Consider the following 10,638-nt stretch of genomic DNA (forward strand, 5'->3'; position numbering starts at 1 on the left):
GAAGGAGAAGGAGGAGAAGAGGGAGGGGAAAAAGGAGGAGGAGAAGAATGAGGAGCAGAAAGAGGATGAGAGGGAGAAGGAGGGAAAGAAAGAAGAAGAACAGGAAGGAGGAGGAGAAGGAGGAAGAGAAAGGAGGAGGAGAAGGAGGAGAAGGAGAAGCAGAAAGAGTAGAAGTAGAAGAAGGAGGAGGAGGAGGAGGGAGAAGAAGAAGAAGACACAATGACTGAGCACTAAATCTTATTTTATTTGATTTATATTTTTGAACATATAATCAGCTTGAATAAACAGAAAACTCATTAAAAATGCTATAGCGAGCTAAACATTATAACTGCAGCACAACGAGGACAGTGTTGAATTCTGGGCTAAATGAAATGTGAAGGCACCAGTAAATTCAATAATAAATCCAGGATTTTAATTCTGTGTGTGCGATGTTACAGGCTCTGTAGCTTAAGCTGTGACTGAACTACTTACTGCATTAAAATGCAATCAATAAAATCTTCATATCAAGTCTTGATGCAGGTTCAGGAAGGAAACTCTCACTTTTATAAGAAAAAAAAGATGCTAACAGTAGTTACTACAACATGAAATAAAAGCTTGAGATCTATATAACGCTCCTCACTTTGATAACAATAATCATATTTTAGGTGTATTTAAAATAATCTGAGGTGTGAGACTTACAGCTAACTGCAAACTATGCAAAAAAAAAAAAAAAAGAAAAGAAAAAACATAAAGCCATCAGTGAGTAGATTTAAAAGTGTGATAACATGATGCACAGCCGTGGTGTTGTCCTGTTTCTGCTGCTGGTTGTTGCTCACTGCTGTCACACAGATATAGAAGCATGTACATCGTTGTTCACCTTTTCATAAATCATATCAGCGTCCTGAACCTGTGAAATACAACAAAATGAAATGAAAGGCAGCATGAGACAACACAACACAACACACCTGAGCTTCTGCAAAATTGAAACTCCCAGGACCAGCTGGGGAGGTTTAGTGTCTCGTTCATTTTTCCCCCAGGTAGGTGAGGGAACTTTGACTTTATTAACGTTTCGATATATGATTCAAGAAGAGGAAGAGGTTGTGAACAAGGCAGTGCAATGTCCACTTCTCCTCTCTTGCCCTGATTGGCTTAGCCTGAGCAGATGATCCAGAAAGTTCTCTCTCACCGATGGCCGCTGCCACCAGTTCAACACACCGGATTGGCCAGTTGACGAGGGCCAGTGGTGCAAGAAACAACGCAACCACAGCCGCCTATCAGGGGCCAATTCGGTTTTTAGAGCCTCCTTTGAGGACCACACAAAATTATCCAGTTCAAATTTATCACAATAATTTAATTAATGTTTTAGAATTAATAATAAAAAAAAATATTGTCACACTAATCTTAAAGTAGTACTCCAACGTTTTGGGCAAATTACTGTTTCTGACTTCCCCAGACTAAGACTAGATGATGGATACCATTTTCTCCTCTGTGCATCCTATGGGTAGCAATTTCTGTTAGCTTAGCATAAAGACTTGAAGTCTATGGGAGTCGTTAGCCTAGCTCTGACAAAGTGGAAAAATAAATCTTAGCAGCAGCTCTGATGCTGACTGATTTATGCCATGGATCATATGGATTTGAAATATATGACTTAGGATTTTTTTTAGTTTAATTATTTTGTCTGTCTATACCTTCAGTGGTTATAGTTCTACAATCTAATTTCTCCTGAAATCACTTGTTTGTTTGTTTGTTTATTTTAAATCAAAGACGTGCATTTCAAATACACAGAATACACTGTTTTTCTGGCATACATAAAATCCAGTCACAATGGATTTTGTGTATGACATTGACATTGACAATGACATTTTGGAACCCACTTCAGCTTCAGAGCACCACTGTAGCTAACGGTCGCTATCCGTGGTGCTGAACACAGAAAACTAAATAAAACTAGAAAATTCCCCCGCAGAAATTCTGAGTGTGCCTCGGGGCTGTTACTGAATCTAAAAAGTAAGAAGGAGATACTCTGAAAGTACTTGCCACCCTTGCGGCCACGTGGTAAACCACCAGGCCTATGCTGTTTGTAGGTTGTGGCACTTGCCCAGGTGGGGAGTTGAACCCCGGTCTCCTGCATGGCAGGCAAAGACTTTATCTGCTGTACTACTGGGGCTTGGGAGAAAGTTGCCTAAAAGTACTGGTCAAACTAATGCTTTTTTTTCAATGACAGTAATGCCGAGCGCAAACTAAAAGGTATCATGAGAAAGGTAAGGCTTTGGGCTTTCAAATTGTGTCAAAATATTTGCCAACTCCCCAAAATGCCTGAGATGCGGCGAGTTACAAAAGTGTGTGTTTCTGCTTCTCTCCCCAGCTGGTGGGTTCCAGGTATGATGGGAGTCTATGGGGGAGAGAGCTGCCACTTATTAAGTTTTCTGTGTTCAGCACCACGGAGAGCGACAATGACATTTTGGAACCCACTTCAGCTTCAGAGCACCACTGTAGCTAATGGTCGCTCTCCGTGGTGCTGAACACAGAAACACACTTGGAATTTGTGTGAAAAATGAATTTAATGCTTGCGAGCCCAGCAGTTGCAGGCATGTGTTTGTTGTAAAGCATGTAACTTGCAATAAAATTGAATTGAAATGTAACTTAAAGCTTTAATTTATTATGTAGCCAAGCACAATAAGGAAACATTAGGCTATAGTGTGTTTTTCTGGTGTGTCCACCGCTGCGCACAGGACTGTGTCATTTTTTCTTTTTCTTTAATTTTTTTTTTTTTCAGGGCGGGAGGGCAGCGGTGGGGGGCCCGATCATGCAGCTTGCACCCCAGCCCGGCCTTGACTTGTTCCGCTACTGGCTGATAGATTTCTTGAACAATGATGCAACAATACAGTGTGTGTGTGTGTGTGTGTGTGTGAGTGTTGGAGGGGGGTGGTCAATTAGGATATTTATTGGATGCGCTTACCTGCTAGGTCTAAGCTGACATTTGTTTTCACTGTGTCTGTTTTCTCTTTTGTACAAAGACAAAAACAAAACGCAGCAGAACACAGCATCAGAAAGGTTCACAGTTCCAGGGGATCTACTTTAACATTCTAAGAGCGTGGTGCGAGTGTGTTCAAGGTGTGTTAAAGTCCACTTTTGCTATTTTAATGGCAGAGAATAGGGTGGCTGCACTAGGCACCTGGTTCAGAAGGGTTGTGCTCTATCTATCAATTGGTTATGAGTGTATTTTGGGCGTAGCATCCAGAGTGCCATCTCCCATTCCCTTTAAAAGCCAGGTGTGTCACACCTTGGTGGGTTGCGGTGATAAATGTGGATTTTCCAGGTAAGAACAATGGCTTCTCTGCAGAGGAAACAGATCTGCTCGGGCACCAAGTGAAAGCAACCGCAGGCTTCCAGTGAATGCATCTTGTTCACCCGACTATGAAGGTGCAAATCAATCTTAATGAGCTTAAAATAACCGTGCACCACTGACTTCAGGTGAGTTTTTTTCTTAGAATATGAACCCTCCTCCCCCGGCTCCATAATGTTTTCAGCCCTACAGTTTAGTGGCCATGCTTCTCTTCATTTCACTATCTTTGCTGCTTTCTCCACGGCCACCTGTCTCTGTAAAAGAGCTTTCCTTAGACACGGCCATGGGCTGAGGCAATATGCTAATTAGATTGTGGGCACTGGGCACACACCTGTCGAATTAGAATAATCCTGATTCACTAAAACACGTATGGGGAACAAAACAGATAAAAGAGCTAAATTGGTTGGCCCCAGCGTTCCCAGGCCACGCTCAGACAAGAACATACAGCCGTCTCACCTGAGGACTTAGGGATGAAGTCAAACGTCTGCACTTTTCCACTGGCATCAGTCACTTCGCACTTCAATTTCTCTTTGTTCACCTGACCATTCGCAAACATCACTGTGGAGGAGCAGGGAACCCCATGCATCCCAGAGAAACCAGGAACGTCTTTCCAAGAGCCATCAGCATGCCGCCAAAACACCATCAGTGTGCACTGTCTAGATGTCGACACCCAGCAGCTGAACTCAGTCTTACTGTCCCCCATGCTCTCAATCACTGGCGAAGATGGAGAAATTGCGAGAGGATGACAATAATTTAAAACAAACCACATCACTGTAATGTTTAGTATACTGATCCAGGAGTGCAGTCTGAGCAGAACAGGTTTTAATGGAAATACTCACTGTGCACAACAGTCAGATGAGCCCCAGCTTCTAAAACTGGTGATGCATCCTCCTGGCAGAAGTAGCGGCCGGCGTCCAGATGTGAGATGTTCTTTATAACCAGAGAACAGTCATCTGCAACACTCGCTCTGCCTGATTTTGCATGTGCAGTCTTCCCGGTGGAGACCAGCTCTGGTCTTGGGTCCCATAAATGACGGCTGAAGAGCCAGTTGGTGCGGATACACTGGTCCTGGTGTGCGTTCACCACTCCACAAGGCAGACTGACCTCAGCTCCGCGTCTGGCATAGAAAAAGGGTAAACCTGTTGAGAAAATGTTAAATAGTGAAAATCACGTCCAAGTGACAACATTGCATTGCATCTGTTTAACCATTTTAAGACATGTGCACGTCTCCAGAATGTCTGTTTTTTTAAGAACCAAGAGAAACAGCTCTGTGTACGTAACATACTGCGGTCGGTTGCGTTAACCGCTTTTGATTGGGTTTCATAAATTCAAAGGTTGAAGAATCTTCCGTGACAAAACCTCACGTGTCTCCTAAAGGTGACTCGATGTCGTACAAGTCGAGCAGAGGCGCATTTTTAAACCTGTTGGCAAGTGGGGCGAGGCGCTATGATGTCTGATTCTGTCAACGCATCATATCAAAATCATAAAAACGGCAGATTCGGTTGAGCCATCTGTCAAGATACCGCCAGTGAGCCTCATTCACCAGCCGCTCTGAAGCATTAATCCGTACTCTGAGTAGATCAGAATCTACTCAGAGTCAAGAGCAAAGGCATGCACATCTGAGTGCCGACATGTTTGTGCAAAATAAGTGATTATCGCGTTTGCTCCAATTCTACAGTTGTATAATACTATATTTTAATTAGGAATATATACACACACACACACACACACACACACACACACACACACACACACATATATATATATATATATATATATTAGGAATATAATATTGGCACGTCATCGGTATCAGGCGATATCGGCTTTAGAAATGAAATATGAAATCAAATACGGAGCATCGTCCCAGCCTGTTTCAGCAGGATGAACCTTACAGTTTTGTTTGAAAGAAAATGTTACAAAAAAATAAATATGACATGTTTTACATCACCAAAGCTGAAGTAGTTTTCTTATTTTACATTTTGAAAAGTGCCGTGCATCTACCAGTGGGCCTTCACAATAAGAGCAGGCATAGTGAACTCCACCACAGCAATTAGGCGGAAAAAATACGTGCATATATCAGCATCAGCCAAAAGAGTTACTTATACTCATACTTACTTATACTTACTGTATTTTCATTATTTTACAAAGCATTATAGTCTGTTAATATATGCTTTTCTACTACACTGACACTTCTTGTTTTTCATTTCTTGTTTTCGTTTTTTTTGTATCCACTTGACACTACTGCTATTGGTGAGGCCTGTAGGATTTCAGCTTGACACACACACACGCACGCACGCACGCACGCACACACGCACACACGCACGCACGCACACACACACATCACATCACACTTAAACTCAAGTTTGCTTTTAGTGTTTGTGTCCTTGCACTTGTCCTCACTTGTTTTGTCATCACTTTCTTGCACAACAACTAAATTATTTTGTTGACAGTCACTTCCTGCAGCAGAGCACCCATTTCAGAGCTGCAGCAGTGAGTTGCTGTTGTTATAAAAACCTCATAAAATTAATTCTTATTTTCTTGATTTGATGTCTTTCCTGTTCCAATGGGAGGTTTGGGCATTCAGAGGATGCCAGTTTGGAAGAGAAACACAGTTTTATTTTGAATGGATGAGGTGGATGAGAGAGGTTATTTAAAGATTTATGAAGGTTTTATTGGCTGATATTTTAATTTAGACCCACTAGTGCAGGATGATGTCACTGTTGGAGATGTTTTACAGGATAGAGGTGATTTGAGGTCATTTAACGGCATTTCACGGCTGATTCAAATTTCCGGTGATGCAGCCTCTTTAGACTTTACTTGAGGTTCTCTGTGTGAATGTGTGTGTGTGTGTGTGTGTGTGTGTGTGTGTGTGTGTGTGTGGCCTTATGCTAATCAGGGTCGACTGACACGCACTTTCAACTTACAAGGACGGTCGGACCCTGAGCACGTCATGAATCCGATGACTTCTCTTGTTCCTTTCTTAAGAAGAAAATTAAGACAGAACTTAAGCGGATGCTGGTGAACGAGGCCCATTGATCATGCCAGTGGATCTCAAATGGGCGTATGCGTGACCCTAGGGGTGCGTTGGGGTACTGCAGGGGGTATGTGAGATTTTTTTTAAATGTTAATTTAAAAAAATATCAGTCATACTGAATGATAATGATCCTATGCTATAATAAATTCAATTAAAAAATGTTTTATCTTAAGTTTTCCCACTCGGTTTCCTGAAGGTGTCAGATGTGTGTATTTGAGGTTTCAATCTGCTGCCGTGGTCGTTGAGTGAGGACGTTTTGTTTACCATGACCGGAAACAATCCAGAAAATGGATTAGAGGTTGAAACGTAGAAACTGATGGAGCCTGATTGCACCTCTGCATAGAAGATTCACTTCTACCAGTTTTTGTTTTGGTTTTGGTTTTTTGCACTGGTCAGGGGGAACTTGGAAAACAAAATATTTCAAAGGCGGTGTATCATTGAAAAAACTTTGAGACCCAGATGTTCAGTTACTGCTGAGGGTAGAGAAATGAATGCATCATTATTTCAATGTTTTGAATACTGCTCCAGTTTGGTTTGAGTTTGGTCATAATGGATGTACTCACTCTTCTCAACAGACAGAGCAATCGTAGCATACATGGGCATTCGATGCAGTGAGCCGGCCTGCTTGCAGACGTACTGACCAGCGTCCTCAGCGGTGACGTTCGTCATAACTAGGGAACAGTGCTTGGTGAAAATCAGTCTGGCTGCTTTGGCTCTGGCAAACCTGGTTTGTACAATCTTGCCACCGACAACCAGCGTCATCTCCTTTGAATTGCGACTGAAGAGCCACGTCTTGTGGGCACAGTGCTCAGGCGGCGAGTCACACGGCAGAGTGACCACATCGCCTTCGCTGACTCGGAGCGAGGCGAAACTCGTGGCGCTATGCACCGCTGTGAAGCAAATTTTATTAGATGAATATCATTTCTCAGTAAAAACGTTGCAATCATTTATCATTTTAGACATTCAGCCCGGTTTATAAGGCGCAACTTATGCAATAAGATAACAGAGAGAGAGCCTCTTATCTGTAAAATGTCCTTTTTTTGAGGAAATAAGAGAAACAGCAGCTCTGATATTTTCCCCAGATACCGTATTTCACCAATTAATCGCCCGGCCGCAAATAGCCGCCGGGTTCTTATAAACGCCTGGGGTCTGCACGCATTTTGCGTATTAAACGCCCACCCGAATAACCGCCGGGGCGATTATTTGCATCATAATGAGGTAACCTAAAATAAGGCTACTCACCTTATTTTTGCAGAAGTAAACAGTTAGCCGCACAATAACTGTGCGGCACTTCTGTTTTCTGTCAAAATAAGAGCGCTAGGTAACGTTAGAACAAAAGGGTGTACCGTAATATTAAATCGACCGACTGAAAATATGTTGGACAGTAGCTGTCATCACGATAATGACCTGGTGCAAAAATAAATAAAGGCCTGCAGCGAATAGCCGCCTGGTTCTTTTAAACGCCCGGGGTCCAAGTCGATTTTGCATATTAAACGCCCGGGCGATTAATTGGTGAAATACGGTAGCCACACAAGAGCTTATTGGCTCAGTTTTGCATTTGGCTTTCACAAACTCTGCAGAGGTTACACAATTTTTCAGCATGAAAACTTCCCATCTGGCTGATCGACAGATGGCTAGTTGCACAGGTCATTTTTTATTTCTTTATAATAGAAGTCGATGAAATGAAAATATGGCTCTCTGAAAAAAAAAAAATCAAACTTTATTTGTTTTTAGTGAAGACTCTTTAGATTTAACTGAAAAAATATGATAAAAAATATATGATTTTCTAAAATTGCCAATTAAAAAAAAAAAAAGAAAGAAAAAATATGATAAGCTTATTCCATCATTTTTGTCAGGTGAGTTTAAAAAGTCCTTGTGTTAGTGTAAATTATTTTCCTGTGTTTTGGCTGCTCTAAGAACAGCTGTTGTCTTTCTTTAAAAAAAAAAAAAAAAAAAAAAAAAGTGTAGGAATGAAAACCTGTTTCCTGTTTTGGAATATGTAAAAGTCAACATAGCTCAAACTGATATTTTCTGTCGGAATCAAACTTGTTTAAATGTCACCTTACCTGTAAAATGAAGCTGTAGAATCAGAAATAATGAAATTTCAGTCAGTCTGAATTCAGCCATTCTGCTCTGCGTTTCTGTCTGTCTGTTGCAATCGACTGTGTGTGTATGTGTGTGTGTTCCTCATATGGAAATGTCTACATATAGTGATTAGGGGTGTGTGTGGCTGGTAGGAGGTGTGCTAAGGTAGATACGTTTGCTATGATCTGTTGCTATGCAAAAACAAAACAAACAAAAAAAAAAAGCAGAAGTGAAGAAAACTTCAAGCTTGATGAGCTCTTTCTTTCTTGTTTTTTTAGGGCCCGAGCGCTGAAACAGCGCGAAGCCCTATTGTTATTGTAGTGTTTTTTTCCACACTTTTTCTTAGGCCGTTTAATTTCCACTAAAAATACATTTTTCAGTGAAAAAGTGCCGGGGTCAAAAAGTCATGTTAGCCCCTCCCCAGCTTTGATGAATCATCGGGGAAAGATGTGTTGCAACATCAATAAGCAGCATCCACTAGAGATGGGTGTATCGATATATCGATACGCACAGCCTACTCATTTGGCATCAATTTCCTTAAACAAATATTGATACTAACAAATAAGAATTTGGGGTGCATGCATAACTTTCAGCTGTTTTAGATAGCTTACTTCACTTACTATGTGCCGAGACACTCCTGTGCCTGGCGGCATATTGAGCTGGCCCGTGTCAAGTGACGGCCCGACAGCACAGCCAGCAAGAGTGGCTCGAATGCGGGAGCCGGAGGAACACACAGAAAATAATCGCAGATCGGTCTTTTTTTCTTTTTTTGACAAGAAAAGTGAAAATGTGCAAATTTTTGTTCATATTTAACTTATTTCATTCATATTTATGTTATTTATTTTAAGTTTAGTTTTATTATGTATTGACCATAATAAATATGGTATAAATTGTCTGTATTTGTCATGTAATATATCTTAAATATAATAATATTTTGAATGAAAAAAATTGCCATTAAGAAATTATCAGTATTGGTATCGATGAAAATGCAAGAAAAAGTATCGGTATAGTATCGAATCCTAAAAGTGTGGTATCGCCCATCCCTAGCATGTTGTTTAAATTGTTCATATTTCTATTTTGTTTTTCTATATTCCTTTTTTATAATGTTTATATTGCTTTTTGCTATTTATTATCTGTTTATACTGTTTATAATGTAAATTATGCTTCATATCTTGCTATCCACTTTGCTGCTGTAATGCGTGAAATTTCCCCAACGTGGGACTAATAAAGGAATATCTTATCTTATCTTATCTTATCTTATCTTATCTTAGCATCCACAACATGAAAATGACCGGCCCACCACGGCGCTACCAACAGGCCAAAAAGTCCCCGAGCTTCAAGCAGGGATGCCTCAGATTCCCCACGTCACACCTAACCTAAAAACAAAAACAAACAAACAAACAAACGAACAAAAAAAAAAAAGTAAAATGTATCTAGCGAATTCGTTGATGATGAGGGAGGGATTTGCATCTTTTCTTTTCGGTAACAAAAAATAAATAAATACAATAAAAATAAACACTAATTCTGTGTCGTGAGGCTCCATGTTGAGGTTTGGCACAGTGAATCAGAATAAGAATGGTAAAGTAGACATGTTTGTTGTCTTTGGAGGACATTTTGAACACCAGAAAGAAGCTGCTGACAGAGATGAAACAAGACCTATGAAGGTATTATGTGAATGTTTTAGTGGATGGAGAGCTGCTGCTTCCAGTGTGTCTTGGACTCGAGTCGACAAAAAAGGAGGACGAGATGTGAAGTGTTGATGAGTGTGTATTTTTGTCTCTTGTTGTTGTTCCATAATACATTTGTTGGTCTGTCTAACTGCTGACATGCAATTCCAAGCCAGTGACAGAAATTAAGTGTTGACTAGAAAATTGCCATCTGACACACACAAACGCACACGCACGCACACACACACACACACACACACACACACACACACACACACACACACACACACACACACAACCTAAAATCTACTTTTGTTCAGTAAGTTCAATACAACTTTATTTATACCGTATGGGGAGACTTGTAGGATGCCATTCAAAGGTACAAACAAGCGTTAATTAGTGTGTGTGCAGAGGTCTGCCGCTCCCCTGTATGAAGCTGAACTCGTGTTTCATTCTCTGTCTTTTCTTTCCCTTTTCTGTTTCTAATGGAGTTTTAACTGTGGCAAATACATCATCTGGTTTCTAAATGT

At 40.8% G+C, this 10,638-nt stretch overlaps 1 protein-coding gene across 1 annotated transcript; it reads right to left on the bottom strand.

Annotated features, from left to right (window-relative positions):
* Positions 1 to 367: 367 nt before the first annotated feature.
* Positions 368 to 8,494, bottom strand: LOC115355784 (uncharacterized). The gene is made up of 5 exons (XM_030046674.1): positions 8,423 to 8,494; positions 6,920 to 7,246; positions 4,162 to 4,461; positions 3,779 to 4,036; positions 368 to 886 (listed from the first exon to the last, which is right to left on the bottom strand). The coding sequence occupies exons 1-5, from the start codon at positions 8,481 to 8,483 to the stop codon at positions 873 to 875; spliced, it is 960 nt and encodes a 319-aa protein (XP_029902534.1). The 5' UTR covers positions 8,484 to 8,494; the 3' UTR covers positions 368 to 872.
* Positions 8,495 to 10,638: the final 2,144 nt, after the last annotated feature.

This window comes from Myripristis murdjan, chromosome 24 (genome assembly GCF_902150065.1).
Source record: "Myripristis murdjan chromosome 24, fMyrMur1.1, whole genome shotgun sequence".
Lineage (NCBI taxonomy): Eukaryota > Metazoa > Chordata > Actinopteri > Holocentriformes > Holocentridae > Myripristis > Myripristis murdjan.

What these genes read in the sequence shown, in the direction of transcription:
- LOC115355784 (XM_030046674.1), bottom strand. Translation starts at nt 8,483, where the DNA reads ATGGCTGAATTCAGACTGACTGAAATTTCATTATTTCTGATTCTACAG. An exon ending in TGCTCTGTCTGTTGAGAAGA is followed by an intron (nt 4,462 to 6,919) that starts GTGAGTACATCC and finishes TTTTCTCAACAG; the next exon opens with GTTTACCCTTTTTCTATGCC. An exon ending in TCATCTGACTGTTGTGCACA is followed by an intron (nt 4,037 to 4,161) that starts GTGAGTATTTCC and finishes CATCTTCGCCAG; the next exon opens with TGATTGAGAGCATGGGGGAC.